This window comes from Drosophila subobscura, chromosome E, assembly GCF_008121235.1.
Source record: "Drosophila subobscura isolate 14011-0131.10 chromosome E, UCBerk_Dsub_1.0, whole genome shotgun sequence".
NCBI lineage: Eukaryota > Metazoa > Arthropoda > Insecta > Diptera > Drosophilidae > Drosophila > Drosophila subobscura.
This window is the reverse complement of record NC_048531.1, coordinates 9,616,787-9,638,770: the sequence shown is the minus strand read 5'-3', so window position 1 is coordinate 9,638,770 and position 21,984 is coordinate 9,616,787. Positions and strand designations below refer to the sequence as shown.

General features: G+C 46.6%; 2 protein-coding genes across 2 annotated transcripts in view; one reads left to right on the top strand and one right to left on the bottom strand.

Annotated features, from left to right (window-relative positions):
- LOC117891082 overlaps positions 1 to 21,805 on the bottom strand; it is a 46,340-nt gene extending 24,535 nt beyond the window's left edge. The window contains exons 1-2 of the mRNA XM_034796262.1: positions 21,512 to 21,805; positions 7,322 to 9,441 (exon numbers count right to left, since the gene is read on the bottom strand). Of these exons, the coding sequence (XP_034652153.1) occupies positions 7,322 to 9,057 (1,736 nt within the window). The 5' untranslated portion in view covers positions 9,058 to 9,441; positions 21,512 to 21,805. The remainder of the gene's footprint in view (positions 1 to 7,321; positions 9,442 to 21,511) is intronic.
- On the top strand, positions 6,584 to 7,154 carry LOC117891083 (S-phase kinase-associated protein 1). The gene has a single exon (XM_034796263.1). The coding sequence runs from the start codon at positions 6,637 to 6,639 to the stop codon at positions 7,120 to 7,122; it is 486 nt and encodes a 161-aa protein (XP_034652154.1). The 5' UTR covers positions 6,584 to 6,636; the 3' UTR covers positions 7,123 to 7,154.
- Positions 21,806 to 21,984: the final 179 nt, after the last annotated feature.

The following is a 21,984-nucleotide window of genomic DNA, read 5'->3' as shown; positions in this document are numbered from 1 at the left end:
AGCTACCGGGGGCAACCCAGGCGTGCGGGTGTGGGTGTGGGCTCCAGGAGTAAGTAACTTGCTAAGTACTTGAAAGTGTTTCCCCCTTTACGTTTTAGCTTTTGTCTATGGTTGTCTGTAGGTAGAGCCAGCGCTAAAGCCAGACGCCGAGAAGTAGAACGTAGCCCCGGCTGTGCGGTTGTGTTTTCGGAATTCTATAAAGGCTGCAGGTGAGGGAGTCCTTCTGTCTGCACACAGAATTGCTGCCGAACCCCAAGAGTTGTGTCGAGCTAAAGCCTCTGAATGAAACTGAATGACGGTCAATGTTATACCCAAACTCTCAGCCTCTTCGCATTGCATTAAGTAGCTCAAAGGTTGTTTTTTTTAGCACATGATCCCCGTCCAGCCAGCGAGCCTTTTGCCCAATAAAATACGTATTATAAACTTGGAACAAATTGGAAGCGGAATGCCATGAGGGGCCTGCCTGGCACTTAAGCCGCTTTCTCTTTTTTGTTATTTGACTTTTGAGAAGGTCGTTGCATATCGAGGGTGAAGCGCTTTCCTTTTCCCCGAGCCTCCCCATACTCGTACTCATTCTTAACTGGTATTTGCATTCAAGTCGATGCCAAGGTCTTGCTCGCCGACTGACTGATGTGAAAATGATGAACGGGTATTGATTTTGCCATAGAAAATGCATACAGAAAACAGGCAAGAGAAGCAACAGCAAAAAGTGAGAACAAAATATGCAAAACAAAGCAAATATTTGGAATGGCCGACTTGCATTAGCAAGCAAATTAAATTCTATTATCGTTATGCGTGAAAAGCAATTAATTATGCATGACCCGGAGGGCAGGGGTGGGAAATTTGCAAATGAATTCCGAAATTTCGGCACCTGGAAATAGCATTCAAGGGCGAAAATTGGGAAATGAAACTGTTTTACAAACAGCCTGCAGTCTGACGAGTGCTCAGCAGGACTGGGCTCTGAAGATACACAGAAGCACAGGACAAGGCTCGGCCGGACAGGACAAGAGCACTTTTGGTTTGTCCTTTGGGCACAGGGCCCACAAGCATCTGATTCCGACTGCTGTCGACATCTTAATTGAAAGCGAAATGCTCCGCTTTAATTATTCAAAGCACACGCAGTGCTCCTGCGAGCACCTACCTGAGAAGGAGCAGTCTGCCCGGGATACTTGGAGCCGGTAAGGATGCTTCAATGAATGAAATGCTTTGGCCATGAAGCTGATGAATCGGCGGTGGCGATGGAGATGCCGATGGCGATGCCACAGACGCTGCCTGTCGACAACCTTTTCTGATTTTGTTGGCCAAGCTGTCAGCGACCCTTTTATTCAAAGTTGTTCGCCCTTTTATTTGTTTGACGGGTGTGCCTTTTAATAGCCCATAATGGTCAAGGCTTTTTGACCAATTTTAATTAGGCCATAATTAAATGATCAAAAGGGAAAGCGAATAAGCGCTGTGCACAGTCGAAAGTTGTAAATATGATTCCAGCCCCACGCTACTAATTAAGTTCTGTGTTTTACTTATTGATTGCAGCTGAGCAAAAAATAATTCCATTTCGAATGTAAATCAATGCACAAGCAGTACAATGTGCCCGTGCAAGCAGTGCGAACAGGCAAGCTGCGGAAATCAATGCACCAAGCAGTTCAATGTGTCTCCCAAGCAGTGGCAGCATGGATTTCCACTTGAAAAATGTATCCCTTGTCGCATAATTCTTTCTGCAGCACATATGAAATTTCGTTTCATCAATTAACTCAAACATGATAGCCAGCTAATTGACAATTTTCTTTTCTTTATTCGAATTACTGAGCATAGAAGACAACAAAGACAAATCAATATGCAAAATAAGATGAAAAGTTAGGCCAAGTAAGAGGAAAATTGGCTCGATAAAAGTGCCTCCTGTGGCATGACAATATACCTTTGTGTGTCTGTGTGTGTTCTCAATTATCCAACAGGAAAAGGAGTTCAATTAATTAAAAGTTGCCTGCTGCTGCCTGCTGGGTTGCTCTTTTCCTTGTTCTTTTTCTCTTCTTGTTGTTTTTTCTTCATGCTTTGTTCCCTGTTTGGTTTTTGCTGCTGCTGCTGGTTGCTCTGCGGCTAAATGAGCCTCGAGGCGGCACTTGTTGTTGACATGTTTATACTGGCCACAAACCCCAACCCCTCATTCCTCCAACCCCTGCAATGCTCCCTTGGAGCTGTTGTTTGAAAAATGCCTTTTTGATTTAGTCCATTAATTGCTTTCAAGTTGGTAACTTCTTTTCAACGTACTTTTGCCAGCCTGATGATTATTATTGCTGGCGCCCATTGTGCCGCGCAGAAGTTGCCAAAAAAGTTTCGCCAGGGAACACGAACACGAACACGAACACTCCAACGGCTGGCAGGAGGAGGCTTCGAGGCTTCGAGGGCAGGATGCCGATGAGTCGAGCATAATGAGTCGCGTCTCGCGAGGGCCTTGCGACTTTCAGTCTTTAGCAAAGGCCAACTTTGGCTACCACAATGCGGCAGCTATGCGTCTATGAGGCTCTGCTCTGCTCTGCTTTCTCTTTCTGTCTGTCCTATGATCCTGGGCTGCTGTCTTTGGTCGCTAGAGTGGCAAATGTTTTTATTGCGCAAAAATAGACTGCGGCGCCCCCAGAGAACTGTAGCTGCGGCTTAAATGTTACGCATTCGCCAAGTGGGACGACAGCCACTTCAGTGGAAGGAGTGGAAATGGAAGCGACTCTCAAGAGGCGTGTGGTGCGGGCGGGGATGGGTGTCGTTTTTCGCTTTTCCGCTTTTCGGTGTCTACTCGACAAGTTTGTTAAGCTGTTAAGTTATGGCAACATGTGTTGCACAAAGCGTACCACAGGGCTGCAGTGGCAGCGGTGGCGGCCGGCAAAAGAAAGGGCAACAGCAGCAGTCAGGCAGGAGGCAGTAGGCAGTAGGAAGCAACAAAAAGTCAAACTCAGATGCGAGGATACTAAAATAAACCAACTGGAAAAAGGCCGCGGCCCAGTGGCAGCGGTGGCAGTGGTGCTTGTGACGGGGGATGGGATACATGTACCGGCGGGTGGCCTACAGCTGGCAGAAGGCATGAACATGTCCATGTCAGTTGCACCATGATCCTGCTTAGGATGGCATGGGGGAGTGCACGGGGCATGCACATTAGGATTGTTCGCCGCAGAATGAAAACAATTTCCATTTTGGGGGGAAGGCTCAACTGTAGACAACTGCAAGCGCAGCTAACAATAAAAAGTTAGGGCGTGGCAGCGTGGCAGCGTGGGGTGAGGGTAAAGCAGAGCCATGCATGGGCATTATTAGCACCGCCCGCGGAGCAGTGCACGAAGCAGTGCAGAGTAAATCAAGCAGCACAAAAATCCTCCCTCGCTCGCCCGCCGCACACTGAGCGAAATCAAGCGAAGCAATGCCACGTGCTGCAGGATTGCTCTGAGGCGGCATTGGGATTGCATTCGTTGGCAAAAACTTTGTTTGGAGATTAAGCAAACGAGTGGATGCAGCCCCACCCATCGCACCCTCCTTGGGTGTCGCCTTTTGCCTTGGTGTCCTTGCTGTTGTCGCATTTCATTGACGTTGGCAATTGAAAAGTGCATCGCTTATGCAGATTTCAATTTCGATGACTTTCATGAGGTGCAATCAAATGCCACCACCCAAGACGTAAAAGAAGTGGCACAACTTTTTCGGCACAACAATTGAACGAGAGAGCAGAACAAGCGCTGAACAAGCAACGAACAAGCAATAAATTATTTGCTCAGTTTATTGCCAAAAGTTCAAGTGAAAAACAAAATCATTGAACAAATGCTTGTGCGAGACAGACAGAAGAGAGAGATAGGGAGAGAGAGAGAGACTGATGGAAATGTGTCGCATCAAAAGAGTTTAGCACTCAAAGGGGGGAAACGACGATGATGGCATGGCACATGTCTATCTCGCTCTCTTGTTTTCGAGGAGAACAAGAAACCGGAAACTCAATTTCACAGTTTTTCCAAGGCAAGCTGCTAGCTTCTAGCTCCCCTTGGCCACTCCTCATTCGGCATTCTCTCACCTAGACGACAACACATTTAAGTACTTAAAAGTTTTGCCCCCCCTCCATACGTTTCAACACTTTTTGTTGCATGTTCCGTGTACTGTGTGTGTGTGTGTGTGTGTGTGTGTGTGTATTGGAGTCGTTGCTGCTGCTTTTTGTTTGCTGTCTACACTTTGGCGGTGCGGCGTGAACGGAAACTAACGAAAAGTGGCCAAGGCAAGAAAACAATTGAAGCTCGTAATTTTCAACTTGAATTGATATTGTTTTTCCTGCCCTGCCCTGCCCTGCCCTGCCAGCCACTTGTTCCACCTCCAGGACACCCCTGGAGCTATAGCTGCTGCTGCTGTATCCTTTTGTTTTCGTTAAATGTTTTTCTTGTTTTTGTTTGCACAACAAAGTAAACGGGAAATAACCCAAACACGCAAAGAAACAAGAAAGAAAGAAAGTGCCAGCCCAGCAACGGAAGGCACGAGTGAAGGATGGAGCGGCGATAACAATGTATCACAAAACAATAACTTCAATTAGTATCTATGGCAGGCTGTCCCAACTCTCGGTTCTCCCTCCCCTCTAGCTACAGTAAAAGTTTTCCGGTCTGCCCGTGATTATGTTAACACAACGAAAAACTGATTAAAACAAAACCCTGATTAGCGCTGCCCCTGCCCCTGCCCCTGCGCACACCTCTTGAAATTATGAACAACAGATTTGCGCATCCGTTTCAGGCTTCCATCTGGTTGGGGCAGATATCTCCCATCAGATTTATGGCGGCCCGGAGTTCGAAGCGACTGAATAAATCAGCCAAAGCGTGGGCCAAACTTCTGGCCCTTCTGGTCCCAGGGGCAACATTACATATTGGCCAACAAAATAATGAAAACAAATGCCGAGACGTATGACACTAAATGCAATAATGTTGATCCCGATGGCAGATGCCGGCATTCCGTATCCCCGATCCATGAGCACAATTTAATTTATTGACATTTGAGTTTAACAGCCATTTTTGCTGTGTGAATTTGACGTTTTATTGCTCCCCAGACCAAAGCAGTGGGCCCTGATCCTTGCCCTGGCCCTACGCCCCACTCGCTCCACTCTCTCCCCCCTGTGGCCATCTGGCTTCTCGCCGTCACTTAATTTGTCAAGTTGCTTTTGGTCTGGTTAATTGTTTGTTTGTGCGTTTTATTGACAAGCGGCATTTGTTCATTAGATTTGTCAGCTTTGTCATTCATGTTATTTCTTGTCCCCTCCCAGCTGTCCTTGCCGATTGCTTTTTGTCTTTGTGTGTGCTCGTGGCTTTTAACAAATGAGTTTTTCGAACAAATGGCTTGGATTTCGCTCTGTTATCTGCAGCAAAATCACGCAACACGTTTAGTGGCTTTCGACTAATGCATATCCAGTGCTAAACACAAAATTTTCATTCGGTTTTCCCAGCAATTTTTGGTATATTTTTGATACAAATTTTTTTGTGAATTTTGCCTGTTTGCTGGCAGCAATCCAATCAACTCCTAGTTGCTGTTGCTCTTCCTACTTCAGCTCTATCATCGAGCAAAAAAGAAAGGTAACTACGAATGGTTCTCCTGCTCTTTGGCTCCACTTCATTGCTGAGGTAAGAACGAAACCAAAACCAGCAGCAGAACGTTTCCACATTCTTCTTTTTTTCTTTGCGCTGCACAAAGACATAAATTCAATGTCTAATGTCCGTATGGAGGAGAGCGCACACATCAACATGGATATAATGTGTACACCGTGGACATATGCAGGCGGAAGGCAGCAGGACACTGCCATGGACTCCTGGCCAGTGCCCACATATGCGTCAAATGATGAAACTTTGTGTTTATTGTTCTTCTTGGCTGGGGTACGGGCTGCTATATAACAAAAACCAAAGGCAGGCAAAAGAACAACAAAAACAACAACAACAACAAAAATCTATGAGAGAAAAGAACGCACAAACTGTGGGCGAAACTTTTGTGCTGCTGCTGCGAAGGAAACGACTAGTTCTCCCTAGCATGTCCTTGAGATTGTCACTTGGCCAGCCACTACCGAATCGATGACGGAATCAGGAATGAACAGGGAAGGGTATGGGAGATGGGAGATGGGGGGACAAAACAAACTGAAGAAAAGAAGACTTCCACACATTGGCCAGCTGGAAAATTGTTAAAGAAAAAAAACCGCAGTTGCGGTCGTTCTTTGGATAAATCAAAGTCCTGGACACAAAAACTTTGTCTTTCCTGCCAGGAGAACGGCAACGTGCGCTTGCCCGTTTTCAGTTAAGTAATTGAACTTTTATCAAACATAAGTAAGGCACGCAGCGAAGCAGAAAACTCACAGAGAGTCCGTGTCCGAGTCCGAGTCTGAGTCCGAGTCAAAAGTAGTCCTGGGCAACAGTTCACCGGACATCATAAGCGTTGACAAAAGACACTTGCCGAACGATGCAGAAGATGAAATTGGACCATCAATTGATGAGGGAAATAGCAGCAGAACTATGGGAATATTTGTTGTATATATTTGTTGTGTGTATCGCAATCGAACGGAGTTCCCATCGCTTTACCTTTGTGGCACCATTCCAGCATTCGACACACACACAAAAGAGTTGAGTTTTTTGTTGCCACATTCCAAATTCATAAAAGGCCATGCCCGTCATCAGGTTGGAGTCCTCCGATGGTGTTGTTTTCGACACCGATGCCGAAACTGCCAAATGTTCGGGCACCATTAGACATATGCTGGAGGACTGCCGCCTGGAGGATGAGGTGGAGGAGCAACCCTTGATACCCGTGCCCAATGTGAACTCCACAACGCTGCAGAAAATCCTGAGCTGGGCTCAGTACCACAGGAATGACGTTCCGACCGCGGAAGAAGACGAAACGGAGAAATATCCCGTTTGTCAGTGGGATGCCGACTTTCTGGCAACTGTGGATCAGGGCACGCTCTTCGAGCTGATCATGGCCGCCAATTACTTGGACATTAGGGCACTGATGAATGCCGCCTGCCAGACGGTGGCCAACATGATCAAGGGCCACACATCCGACGAGATTCGCCTCATCTTCAACATTCCACGGGAGGCCACAGAAGAGGATTTGTGTGAAAATGAGAGCAGCGACAGCGAAGATGATAACTAAATTAATGGCAACAATCTCTCTGCATTGAGAAATCAAGCTGGAGTTTTTTTTCCCCCCATTTTCCCATTTCCATTTCCCACAAACTTGCATGCGGCCAAACTTTCGATTGGAAAAGTTTCTCATGTGTATAATAATACGAAGGAGAGCGGAGCGAACTTTCGCTTTGACTTTGACTGTGTATTTTTTTTGGGGCTCTCACCTGGTCAACATATTGGCACGATTGACGGCCACCTCGGCCTCCACGCGGAAACGGTCCTGGGCATAGCGGTCGACCACGCCCTCGCCGAGATTCAGCGATGTGCCGGCCACACAATTGGAGCCCATCAAGTGCTGCTGCTCGATGTACTGCAGGAATTTGGAGACCAAATCTATTTTGCTGTCCCTGGCATTGATTACATCCGCCGTTAGCTGATTCGACTCCATGTTCTCGGCGTCTGTGTCCTCGTCGGTGCCCTCGACATCCTCGATGACCAGCTGCTTGGTGTTGTCATCGATTTGCACCTCCGGCGGATAGCCGTCGTCCATGGTTACCTCTGAGGTATCCAGCACAACCTCAGACTCACCCTCGCCCTCGAAATGGATCTGTTTCACCTCCATGTTGGCCTGAGAGCGCGCCTCGGCGCCAGGACCCCCATTCAAATTGCCATCATCCATCCACTCTGTGGTGCTGCCGCCGCTGCTGCTGCTGTCATTGAGCAGCTGCAACTCCTCAAAGGGCAACCTGGCATTTGACTGCTTCTTTGCCGCGTTGACATCATCATCGTCGTCGTCATCGTCTTCAGCGATATTGTCGTCATTGTCGAAGGCATCGTTTGCACTGCGTGAATGCGAGTAATCGAGACGGTAATCGGATTCTGTAGAGTCTCTTGAGCGGCGTCCAATGTCGCCTTCGTCTCCTCCTCTCCCTGCCAGCCAGCTGCTCCCGTTCACTGGCAGCAGACGTGTTCTTTCCCCATGATGAGGCGCAAATTTCACAATTTTCGGCATGGAAGTGGTCGATAACAGTTCGTCCTCCTCCTCATCCTCATCCACATCCACATCCAGCTGCTGGGAGTCTTCCATGGCCGCTTCATCCTCCGCGTAATTGGCATCATCAATGTTGGCACGCAGAAATGGCCGCCGTGGCAGAGGTCCATCGGCTGCACCTGTGCCACGTGTCGAAGTTGACTTGACAACTGCCGCTGCTGCCGTAGGGGACGTTCGCTGGGGCTGTGGCATGGGCGTGGGCGTGGCAGTGAAGCCAGCGACAACATTCTGGTAAGCCGACTCTAATGAATTCTCCAGATCAATCTCGTCCGCCAATTGCATGACCTCACTTAGAGCGGCCGTGTCCTCGTCCTCATCTTCCTCGTCGTCGTGGGTGGGTTGGCGACCCTGCAGGTGTTCGGCCTCTGCGAGGCTGCGATGATTCTTGGCCGGATGGAGCACACCCAGGCTCTTGTCCACGCTCTTTCGAATGCTCTCATTGATTTTCTTCTTATGCAATTTGCGTATTTTGTGCGTGACTGGGGCGCTTGTTGTGCCACCTGCCTCGGGGTGTGGCGTGGGCGGGGCTGGGCTGAGGCGTGCGAGGCTGGTGCTGCCACTTGTGTCATTGCTGTTGATGTTTGTGTTGTGCAGCAGATGGGAGGTGTGGGAGCGCCCGTGGCGAATGTTGAAGCTGTCGCCAGCCGCCATCAGGGTTTCCGCTTCCGCTTTGCTGCGAGTCCGTGGGGATCCAACGGGTGTGGCTGCTCCCTGTGCTCCTTGCGCCAGTGATGCGGCTTCTAGATCTGCTGCCGCCACCGCCTGCAGAATCAAGGGCAGCAGCATGCCCAACCACAGTAGCAGCTGACAGGCTGCTGGCAGCCTCATCCTCAGCCTCAGCCTCAGCCTTTGCCTTTCCGCTGCTCTCCGCCTGCGGCTGCTGCTGCTGCTGCTGCTGCTGCTGCTCATTCCGAGGAACGTGTAGCGCCGACTGTTCTGGATTTGTTGTACTCTGTGCCGCGGGTTCGCAGTCAATTGAAAGGAATACCAATGCCCCTATGGTGCTCTATCCGCCGCTCTGGGGGCACACTCCGATTGGCTGATCGGCGCTTTGCCTTTGGGGTGTGTCTGTGTGTGTAGCGATCCTTTGTGTGGCTATCGGTTGCGTTGCCGCTGGGCTGTGTGTCCTTCTGGTTACGCCAGCTGGAATGTTCGTTCAATCATCAAAGGCCAAAGCGAAAACATGATGCCCCCTCCGCGAGCGCGAGCCCATGGCCAGCGTAAGGACAGGGGCGTCATATTCCCTCCCCCCGGCTCCTTGCTGTATTCTGTTACTCCAATGCGATGTTGCAACTGAAATGGTAAAGAGCAAAAGCAAATGATTAGCCTTCGAGTGATGCAAACTGAAACAAAAGAACAGATTTAAACTCAAAAGTAAGCATAAAGTTGATTGTTTTGTTATTAGTTTGGCAAAGGTTGGGGCCAGAGCTCATCTTTTGTTGGTTGAAAAAATATTTGCTGTACTCTCTGTGATTTATTCGAGTCTCTTTTGTTGTTTACTTGCCACGAAAGCTGCGTGCCAGCTCAAGGTCGCACGTTCCAGCGGCTCTGTGTGCCTTGCTGGAAGAGAGTTAAGCTGGACGTGGACTTCTCTCTTGGCCGCGTGCCCTTAGCCGACAAAAGCTTGGGCAGAACAACGCCATCTGCCTTCCTTTTCTCTCTCCCTCAAATAGTCTCACAGGCAAAGGCGGCAATTAAAAATTTCCGCATCTACGCAGAAGGCAACAAAAATAAATAATTGTTTCCCCAGGCAGCAAAATATTGCGCATACGCCGCTGTGTATCGCTCAGTGGCGTAATGCATTGTGAAAGGCAGTGGTGGGGGGAAGAGGAAGCTCTTCTTTTACTTAAATTAAACGCAATTTGTAAGAACTGTGGTGCTTTGATTGTCAGCTTGGGGATTTAGCCGGCGACTGAACACTGTTGGATGCCTCTCAATGGGAAGGTGCTGTGGGGAGGAGCTGGCAGAACTGGCAGCTGAGTGAACATAAATAAAAGTGTACGGCCACAATTCGCATAAATATTATGGCGCTAACAAATTATATGCCATTTAAATGTAATACCAACTAATTCTGCAAGAGAAAATCCACTCCCGGCAGCTACCAGATTTCGTAGCGCATACAAATCTTCAGTGGAAGGCAGCGCCACAGCCGCCAAAGCCGCCATATCCACATCCACACCCACATCCAGTTCTAATTTCGAATTTTATGAGCCATAAAAATTGCTTTAAGGCAAGGCCAAAACATCAGCAGACAACAGACCGACCGTAGCACAAAAGCAACAGCCAGTGGCAAGAGCCAGCAGGGCATAGAGTGTGGCAGCAGCAAGAGTAATTGACACCCATGCAGCCAGGGACAACCAGGGACGAGGCAGAGCAGCTGGACTATGGGCCTTAGCCTCACATAAACAAGAAATTTACGAAACATTTTTTAAGTTTTGCCTTGAACTGCATCAAAATGATTTATATACCATTGGATTTATGCATGCCATCAATATTCTATTAGAATCGAAAACTATGCAGCAATCTGGCAGCGTCAGCAACCAGTTGAACAAAGTTTTCCACAGCGCCAAAGGCAAACGGGGAAAATGGCACACAGTAAGTGGCAGAGTAAATGTCAAATCAACTGCTGCTTTGGCATGGATATCCAAAAATCAAAATGGAAAACACTTATGAATTTTTTACACACGAATTTGTCGTGTATCCGTTTTGTTTTTCCCCCGGGGGTTGCAAGGCTGCCAGCGAATCTAACAATAAATAAATAAACAATTGGTCTTTGGGGAGACACTTAAAGAGAGAGGGGAGAGAGAGAGAGGAAGAGAGTGGGTTGGGATTATAAAGTTGGACAGTTCTATTTATGTACTAAATATTTCTAAATGTCACAGAGACAGAGGTTCCCAAATCCATTCAACCTTTTTCGCAGCGAGCGGAGAAGCTCTGCTGTAGGAGATGGTTTCATAGTTGGTGTCTGTCTGTTGCTGGCTTTTGGTTAACCTCTGAACACACCTCACCCTGCCACCTCCCACCATGTGTCCGACACGGCTAATGCATTACGAAAAACGAGAAAGCGTCGGAGGGAACACTCCCATGCACTTAACCTATGACACACTCTTGACCCCAGCAGCATCTATGTACAGCTTCGCTTTGCCTTGCTTCATTCCCCATTCTCCATTCTGTTTTTGCTCATTTTTTTGCTGAAGCTTGCCGCCCCGTCATGGCTAAGTGGCTGCAGGTGATGCAAGGCAGTGGCTCTAACTCTGCTTGCACCCATGCCACATGTCTCTCATCTCTCATCTCTCTGGGAAAACAAGCAGGAATCCAATTTGGTGAGAGCAGCAATTGCATTGGAAGGTGAACCTGTAAGACTGTGACCTGTGACCTGTGTGCGTAGCTTGATTAATTGCCCATGGCCAGTACTGACAGGCAGAAAGTACGAACTGGAATAGGTAATACTATGCTCGGAACTCTGATTCGAAGGGGGCTGAAGCTACGAAGAACCCGTCCAAAGTTTTCACTTTCCGCTCTTGTTTTTTGCGTCAAATTTATGCAAACACATTAACGGCGAGCTGCGTGCCAGTGACAAAGTTTCTTGCATTAAATTAAATTCAAGTAATTTTTCTGCCTTTGCCAGTTGCGGAAGGAAGGAAAGGTCTTTGGCCAAAATAGCAAAAAGGAAAGCGGAAGCAGAAACAGGAACAACAACAACGCACACACACACAGGCAGGTGTGGCATACCTTTGCATGGATACCCTAATGGAAATGAATCCCTTGGAGAGAAGTTCTCTACTGCCACAAGCAGCCAACTCTCTTGGCTTAGGGTAGTTGAAGCAGCAGCAGCAGCAATGGTATAGCGAGCCGTCACCCGTCATCTCCATTTCCATTTCATCAAGAGAGAGCCAGCCAGCCAGCACCAGCACCATCACCTTTGTTGGGTAATTCACATTATGTGCTGGCTGCCTGGCATTGGCGTCAAACAAACAAAAACATCAACAGAAAGAGCAGGGGAAAAAAAGAGGAAGGCGGAAAAATGACATTTGACTTTTAAATTGGATAATTTTTCGCTCCATTCCGGGAGAGAGGAGCTATCGACCTGTTTGCCTGGCATTCGTATAATTTTAATGCCATGGAAATGTAATTGATTTTTGGTCAAAACTCATTTATTCTGCAGCTTCGTCAGGTGCTGTCGACAATTTGATTGATTTCAATTTGAATTTAATTTCAAACTTAAACAGCATAAACCCGAGTTCTGGCCTGGGCTCATGTGCATATGCACAGGCTTTCGGTTATGTATGGGGAGTCAAACAAGATGCTTTCAATTTGCATACAAATGATGCACACAGCAGCTGATGCAGAGACGCACTACTCAACCTGAGTTGGATATGGGTTTGTGGGGGACTGGGATATGGGGTGTGTTCTTTACAGCCACTAATACCAGCAACAAAAATCACATAAAACGCAAGCAAATTGCTCAGATTATGAGCCACTTGGGCGCTTGGCTTTGCCTCTTTATACGACGACTACGCCAGCGTACGTATCCTGCCAAAGCGGAAGAGGGAGATAAAAATGGCAATGTGTAAGGAGGGGAGGATTCCCTGTGTGTGTGTGTGCGGGAGTACTGCGTTTTTATGAGCTGACAAACATGCTTTGAGAATTTATGAAAATAAAAATGGCAAAAGCCAAAAGACAGGCAACAGTCGAGCTGCTGCTCCACTCCCGTTTCTGCCTTTGAGCAAAAACTGTTTCCTTCATTAGCTACCATTTGTGGATTTAACCGAAGTCGCGTCGGTTCCATCTCTCTATGTAGCTACCGATGCTTGTGTCCGGGTATTTATTTATTTATTTGTTTGTTTGCTTTGCTTGTCTCCTGCTCCTGCTCCTGCTTCTGGCTGCCCTTATTTCTTGCGTAGGTGTTTGTGCGCTTTGTATTATTTAAGCTTTTGCGGAGGTTCAAAGTACATTGAAGATTTCAGTTTTTCCTACGCTAGTGAACGAAAATTGCAGCTGCTAAGCTGTTCCGACTGATTGAATATCAGGCAGGCTGGCAAGCAGTGCAAAGCAGTGGAAACCCGTGGCAAGCAGTGGTAATCAGTGAAAACTTGGAGCTTAGATTTTTATGCAATGACGGTTCATTGATTTGCTGCGTTAAGCATCTCTGCCTGTGTGTTGTAAGCCCAGCAAAGTCCTCCAAATACCCCACACATGAGGCTGAGTGGCACGAACATTTTTGAGGACATGGGCAGCGATAAACCAGCAGCTCAGCCTCGTTTCGGTAGGGAAGAAGACACATAAATACCTCGCGTATTATTTTTACATAATTGCTTTGGCTGTAAGCATGCGACGCGGATCCATGTGGGAGTATGTGTTGGGGTGTGTGTGTGTGTGTGTGTGTATTGTTCATTGTTTATTCTGCCGCCTCACGCATAATGGAATCTCATGAAAATGGGTTCGGATTTGCACAAGGCTTAAAGACACACAGAGACACACACGATTCGGATATACTTATTTCACTCACTTCTCCCTCTCTTTCGCTCTCTCTGGGTACGTGATGTCAGGGAAGCGAGTGGCAAATGGCAGATTATGTCGCCAGACATTAAATCACCTGGCAGCAGGTAAAATATATGAGATGCTTAAGCAAAATCAATTCTATTTATACGTGAGCGCATAAATTGCACACAGTAACAGACTACCAGAGACCCAGTCCCAGTGCCCGACCCATTCCGAGGCGTGTGTGGCACATGCTCGAGGCAGACACACACTCGCAGAGTCAGCCAGGCGGCAATCGCAATAAAATTGAGCTGCGTATTCACTCTCTCTCTCAAACCGAATCTAACCCAAAACCCCATGCAGGCCCAACGTTAAACTGTTCATTTAATGCGAAATTTATAACCGGAATTGAAAATATACAAACAAAACTTAAGAAGGTGGCACGTGGCTGGATCTACAGCCGCAAGCCGTTCGCTTTTCTTTGAAATTTGCACAAAACTGAGACTCTGATTTGGCGTTTACTATGAATTTTATAATATTTAAAGAGTACTTATTTAAGGCCACGGGGCAGAAATCAATGACTAGGGAAGAGGGAATTTAATTCGTTTGCTAATGTTTCATCAGGAAGAATGAACACCAGCCGAAACCCACGTCAAATTGTGAGTTTTGGTACGCGCATAATTTTGATAAATCCCGAATAATAATAAAAACGAGGAGGAACGTTGTGAGACGCGTCTTAAGCCGCGTCACAACTCTTATACCCGGTACTCAGTACTACATCTGCAACTTAGCGGTTATTTGTCAAATTTTACATTTTCTCTTCATCTGTCATCTACATCAACAACACTACTCACGCCAACACGCTCCTTTAGCTCGCCACCCTCCCCTATAGACACACACTGCAGAGTCGCGGCAGAGTCAGCGGCAGAGTCGCGGCAGAAGATGAGTCAGAGACGTGTCAGGGGAAGAGGCTGCCACTGCGCGAAGCAGAGTGTGAATGAGAGAATGTGTAAAAGCAACAAAAGCTGCTGGACAGGGTGGGTTTAGCCACTGCAACTTAATTTCTTCATTGTGGCCATAATAATGATCCAATCGGATCCCAATTTGGTGATCAGATAGATATGGTCATTCCCTACGGAATGGCGTTTTTAGTTTTCTTTTATCTTTAAAATTGTAGATTTGGGAGGTTTTCGCCCTTTTGCGGGGGCGGAAGAGGGCGTGGCTCATTTTTGAAATACACTTGTAACAGTGTGAGCATACAGAAGTCTGGATGCAAAATTTGGTGGCTCTAGCTTTTATGGTCTCTGAGATCCAGGCGCTCAACAAGACGGACGGACAGACGGACAGACAGACATGGCTCAATCGACTCGGCTATTGATGCTGATCAAGAATATATATACTTTATGGGGTCGGAGACGTTTCCTTCTGTGCGTTACATACAACCGTTATGTGCACAAATACAATATACCCTATTTACTCTTCGAGTACCGGGTATAAAAAATGCTTCTTCCATATTAACGCCATTTGGTGGGCGTTTCTACGCTCCCACTCTCTTCCTCCCTCTCTGTCTGCTGGTGGCACAAGCAGCGTTTTGATGTTTCATTATGGTTGGTGTAGGGAGGGAAAATCCAAATTTCAAAGCATATTCGAGGCCATTAAGTAAAAGTGAATAGAATGGAAAGTGCCCCCGAAAAGTTAGTCTAAATATTTTGTTATATTTGCCTTAAGCATTGACCTTGGACAATCGCCGGCCAATAAATCGAAAGCCAGACAATGTCTAGCCGGCAAATGAGAGCCAGCCCGGGCCAAGCCAAACACAAAGCCCAATGTATCATTGCTTCAACGCCATGTGGCACGAACGGCACTCGAATATTTGCCATTGTTAATGCAGTGGCTGAGAAAGTTTTGTGCCTTTTAAACGGCTGCCCACTTAATGGACAAAATGTGTAGCCATAAATTGGCCAAAGGAACTTTACACAAAAAAAGCAAAGAGAGCATAAATATAAAATAAATATATAAAATAAAACGAGAAGCAAATCCGAGAGGAGAAGAACTCAAAGTCAAAGCCAAAGCTCAGTCAAATGGAATTCGCCCTAATTTATGGCACTCTGTGGGCTTAGGGCCCACACTCCGCAACTCCACAACATCGAGGGCCAATATAAAACATGACGTTGCTCCTTTATTGACCAGCCAGAGACCAGCCAGCAATCGAAAGGCAAATCGGCAGAGCAGCCCCCGAAAGGCAAATCACCAGAGTCGGCGGCAGAGATCCCCAGAAATCCGCAGAAATTCGCTCGAGTAAGCACAAACCGAATCGTACTGAAACTATTAACTAAATTATCGACAAGCGGAGGCAGGCATAATATGTAAGTGTGTGCCTCGTAAAGAACCCAAAAGTCCCAACGATGACGCCATGCGGCGTCGAACAAATTTTAAAGCCAACACCAGCCACCAGGCAAAACGGAAGCGGAAACACGAAAATAAGTTAAATGCTCATCAATAACACTTCCTTTTCCTTTGGAGCTGTACGGATTGTGCCTTTTCCTTTTCCCTTTTCCCTTTTCCATTTTTTTTTTTGTTTTGTTTTATATGTAATGTGATTTATGACAACATTCTTTTTTGTGGCCGATCACCAAGCCCTCCCCCGACTTTGATTCTGTCTATGTCTCTGTCCCTGTCCCTGTCGCTGTGGTTAGCCGCTCTCCCTCTCGTTCTCGCTCTCTCTCGCTTGTGCTTGCTCATGTATAAGTAATCAAATCCAATTTTCTTAATGGGCTTCAATGCGCGGGCCGATTGCTTTCCCATCTGTTTAGTCAATATCCAGTTTGCCGTTTGCCATGACTTTGGGCCACATTTTTGTGCTGTAGCGGCAGAAAAGAAATGTTGAAATTTAAAGTGCAAAACGGAACGAAGCGGCAAGCCCCAAGAGCTCAGATTTTAATTTCCTGGCCATGTCAATCAATTTGCCAGGACCTTGAACGTGAAATGTCTCTCGCTGTGGTGGTTCTGTATTGGTGGAGTGAATGGGACGAGGGCAGAAGCGTGGGCGAGGCAGGAAGAGAAAGTTGCTTGCTGACGAGCACGTGCCGGGACCTAAAAACAGGTAACTGTCAGAGCGATGTGGACTCCTTTATAGACTCCTGCGTGCTCATGCAGTACTCATATCGAGAGACAGCTCCCTTGAGCGTCGAGGCCAAGGGTCATTTCCATTTGGTTTCGCTTTTTTTTATCGCAGCTCGTAAATTAATAAAAGCAAAGAAGAACAAGTGAAGCAGCGACACAATCAACGCGTCTGGAATGACGACAATGGCCACATTAAATAATACAATGCAAACACACTGGAAAAGGATACAAAAGGATATTTGTACATACAGCAGTGAGTGTATGCAAACACACACACAGACGCACAGCTGGCACGTGGTAGTCTTATTTATGGGTACATATATCACACACAACATTAGAGTTAACTTTCGCTTTTAGTCGAGCATACCCACAGCGGGCAGTGGCTGTGTGCAGCAGCAGAAGCAGACAGGTAAAGGGATGACAACTGGTGTTGCCACATTTCGTACATGGCCTGAGGTGGGGTTGGACCCACACGCACGAATTGTCAGTCAAGTGACGGTGAAATGCTTGTCTTTTGCCTCCCATGGCATGGTCCTTTGTGTATTCACACACACACACGCACACAAATGACAATTTGAGATGACAATTTTCGCTCGCTCGCGTGTCCTTGCCCAAAGTCTGCATTCAGCCATCAACCTTGACACCTGTGTGTGTGTGTGTGTGTGCTGACTGAAGTTTTTTGAGCTCCAATTGGAGCTGCAAAAGTCACGGGGACTTGTGGATGCTGAAAGTTGTGCAGATGTCAGGCTTAAAGGCGGCATTCCTTGATAAATGATATTCGTGGGTAAAGTTTTGTGCAGCTGCCGGCTGCAACTTGATTTGGTGCGAGAGATCTCTCTATAGGTGGCAGCTTAAAAGTTGTGCCGCCTCGCGTCGCACGGCGCTGACAACTGTCGCCCATAACTCACTTTTACAGGACAACCTGATGCCGGGGGAGGGGACAAGCTTTGCTGCAGTGCCACATCCAGAGGACAGAAACAACAAAGTTGCCAACGACACTTGGCCAAAGAAGTTGCTGAAAGGACAAGCGAGCAATTCCCAATCCCCAATCCACAATGCACCAATAAAACCAGCCCCGTCCAGTCGCCCATTTGTTTCCCGAGAACCGCAGCAATTGTTGCCATTTTTGCTTGAGTTTCAATCACAGACAAGGCCAAAAGGAAGCCCCACCTGAGGCAACCACCTCAGTCGGCAACAAGCAGCAAAAAGCGAATAGCGAAATCGAACAAAGAAGGCACAAATCATCTGCAGGAACTGGCGGAGAGAAGTAGAAAGAAGAAAATGGCAAAGATACCAAACGGTCGGTCGACGGGCCTTCTGCTGCATTGCTCGCAACTCAACTTTGCCATTCGATGGCAATTATTTTGCCATTCAACCCACCCAGCGACCCCTGGACCCGGCGGGAATTCGAACTCCTTCCATTTCCTTTGACGTAGCCAAGACAATCATCTCGGCAGAACTCTGCTCTCTCACCGGAATTTCCAGCTGTGATTTGTGATGAACATCGTAGATCGTAGTTAATAAAAGGAAACTTCTATCTACGCTCGATGAGATGATGAACTAAATAACCTTTCAACTCGCCCAGTCCGTCAGCTGATGCTTAAAGCGTTGCAAGTCCATGGCAATTAACGATTGTGTGTGTGGCATGCCACTGGCTGTCAATCAGGGGGCTGGGCAAATGTATTTAAAAGCGTTTAAATAATTGATTTGTTTGGTCACCACACCGCAATCACGACGAGTTAATTAATGTTTAACACGCAACAATCATAACGTATTTAGTATGGAATTAAGGGGAGTAATCGCTCGCCCCCGGCCCAAACTGTTTTCTCTCTGTCCACTTGTGGCACGATAAAATACCTAAATTGTTTAACAATGGGGCGTGACAGCAGGTCAACCGAAAGGCTCAAATTATCCCTTTTAGGGTGAGCTATCAGTGTTTTTCGGTCTGACATTCGTTGGCCTTTCGGTCAATCAATTAGATTGATTGCCTGAAATGAGATGTGAACGCAGTTGGGGGCGCACCTAATTAATTGGTTGCATGTCCAATGGCCAATAGGAGTAGCCAGAGTCTCCAAAGTGAGCCACAAACTGTAGAAAATGTTTAACTTTGAGTGTAATTAGGGGACATCCCAGTGGACAGAGTAGATACATAGACCCACCCACATGCTACTCGCATTCTGCGCTAAAATGTAACCAAAAAACGAAAACCAAAGTCAAAGCGCTTAAGCCGATTCGGTGGTCAAAAGCACTCGACTAAAATGAACGAAGTTTCCATCAAAACCAGGCACAAGCGAAGGTGCAAAGGGATGGGAGTGCACACAGGGAATAGATATAGAGATTGAGTTTACTGAATAACATACCCGCTTGTCATTTATTTTGCTCGGAAATCCTTTAAGCTTTTTCTCCTTTTTCGTTTTGATAATTAAATTTTGTTAATGAATTTGCATGGATTTGGCACCGAAAATTATAATTCAACACATGCAAACACACACAATAAAAACAGACGTAGATGCAGACACACACAAGCATGCTGGGGATTGACTGGCAAAACATGGCATAAGTTATAATAAAGCCAGACAAGGGGGGGGAATTAAGTAGTTATAAAATTATGCAAATTCGTCCCTACGTAAGCTGGCTGAAAAGCTTAAGCAATATTCGTTGAATGGAATTTGAGTAGGAGGACACATGTTAGGGTACATTCAGCGTTAACATCTCTTGGTCATTTATCAACTCTCTCCCAGAGCTAGTCCTCCATTTGGGTATTCGTTAAAGACATCAGCATTGGCTAAGCTGAAAAGCAACTTTAAAACAACACAAACAAAAAGCTCAAATGAAAGCGAAACCAGCAGGTAAAGAATGCGATGAAGAACAACAGCCAGCGGCTATTTACATTCCGTGGGTATGTGGGTTTCCATTTACACTCGAAGCAAAATCATAACGGAACAACAACGAATTCATTGCGTGATGAGTACGGTCCGAAAGCTGCTTAAAGCTTTCGGCATGGAAGTGCCAGGCGGGAGAGCAAAGACAAAGAGAGAGTGAGCGAGTGAGAGAGTCAGAACGAAGCAGGAGACGAGCTTTCGGTTGTATTTTGTATATCACTTGATCTCGCTTGCAGCGAGCGAACATTTTTCTCTTACTTTTTCTTGTTCTTTGTCTCCGTTTCTCGATCAAAACTTGAACTTTCAGGCACTCTCTTTCATGACGATAATTTCTGTTTATCTTACACTTTTACCATATTTTCTGCAAGTGTATGCAAATAGATAACTGTAACTGGTACTCGCCGAGCACCCACAGCATGGGGGGTGGGGTTTTGGGTGTTTGGTCAATGGGAAACTGCAGGCATCAGCTTGAAGCATTCAGATTTAAGCTTGAAGCTGTGTAAATTTGCATTCATAAAGCACAAGCGGCGCCCAGAAGTTGCCCAAGCCCAAGCCCATTTGTATGCAAAAGTTCAGTTACGAGTATGAATGGGCCGAGCAGCGGGCGAGGGAGAGGGAGAGGCAGAGCGGAAGAGTAAGCCGCGGGTACGCCTTCCTGTGAGCGTGTGGTGCGTGCAGGTAAATGCTTCAAATTAAGACAATCATTAGAAACAGAAGAGCTACAGGGGGAAAGCGAAGGCGGCTCGCCACTTGGCAGGTGGCACGCAATTAACTTGAATTACGCGTATAATAACTTTGCAGATTCTGCAGGACACACAAACAGAGTCACAGCGTAAGCAAATCCGCTTAACGACATCCACAAGATGCCCAGCTCATTTCACAGAAATTTTCCCAAATTAATTCTACCCATTAGGTGTTGTTGGAATTTTTTTTGTAGGGCCACAAAGGCCAAAGAGTTTAATCAGTTTACCCGGGGAATGCTCCAGGAAGAAGCCAAAGAACGTAGGAAAACAAGACCGAAAGTGCGGACATGTGCAGGAGTGAGAATAAAATACAATTTCACACTTCGTCTGGCAAGGGGCCAGGGAGGCAGGAGGCAGCCGGCTGGCGGCTTATGCGTGATTTTTCGGCCTCTCCACTTGCCCCACACACGTATGAGTATTGGTGTATCCTCGTCGCTGGCTTCTTGGCCTCATATTAATTAATTGACTTGCGACTGTGTACCCCCACCATTTTTGGCTGCTGTCTTTAACATGAGAATTAACTCCCTGAGCCGCTGCACACGCCGCGGCCTGTGGCACGTCAATGGAACCCTGTTTTGCTGTGCTGGAATGGAATTAATTTTCACAAAGGATGGTGGCTCATTTTCTGCCTGAAGCGATCGTGTTGTATTTTTAAGGCAGCTTTTAAAATTAATTAAATTAAATCAAAAAACACAAACAGTGGACAAAATGCCAGGACACTGTCAATTTGCTGACCAGTGAACGATTTCAGTCGGTCAGTAGTCCATGAATGTGCTTACATTCACAGTTGCATTATTCACTTTTTGTGGCATTTAAAGTGCCATTATTCGAATGGGCACAGATGCACAGTGCATTGAATTGGAATTGCATTCGTGTAAGCTCAGTTTTCCGTACAATGGTATTACGAAGCGACGGACAACAATTTTTCAGGGATTTTGAATCACACTTTGCTCTCCCCAGCAATAGCCCAAAGGGTATTATTTTTCCATAAGAGAGAAGACAGATGAAAAATACAAAAATAAAAAGCAAATAAAATAAATTCTTGCTGAGAATTTCGATATTTCATAGAATTTATATTATAATAACAGAAATATTTCTAATTGTGGGAGACATTTTTATGGGAATTATACTCACCCTGCGGGCGTAATCTACAAATTCAATTGAAATATACTTGTATGAATTTTAATCCGATTTATGTGATTATTTATCCTGTGATTGAGTAGGATCTATGATATTGTTACACTAATAAGGTCATTCAAAATCTACGCGTATCGTCTCTATCGATGATCGGAACTTCACTTTCACTTGCATTTCGTGAGCACCGATCGGTTGTCCGGCAGGATGAATCTCCCTTTAAGTGGAATCAGTTCCTTTGGGTTCGCTCGTTTGTGCTCCGCGCACACAATACAACACAACCACGCCGCGACGCGTTTAAAAACGAACTGCGAATAATTGCCGCCATGCGAACTCGAGCTTCATTCAGCGCCAGATTCGTTGGCGGTGGCGATGGCGATGGCTCCTCTAAACTCACCACGGCCCGACACGAGCGAGCGAGCGAGCTCCTGGCGAACGAGCCGACTGTCTCGAATCAGCTTCGTGCACTTTCG

Coding starts and splice junctions, on each gene's coding strand:
- LOC117891083 (XM_034796263.1), top strand. CDS start 6,637: ATGCCCGTCATCAGGTTGGAGTCCTCCGATGGTGTTGTTTTCGACACC.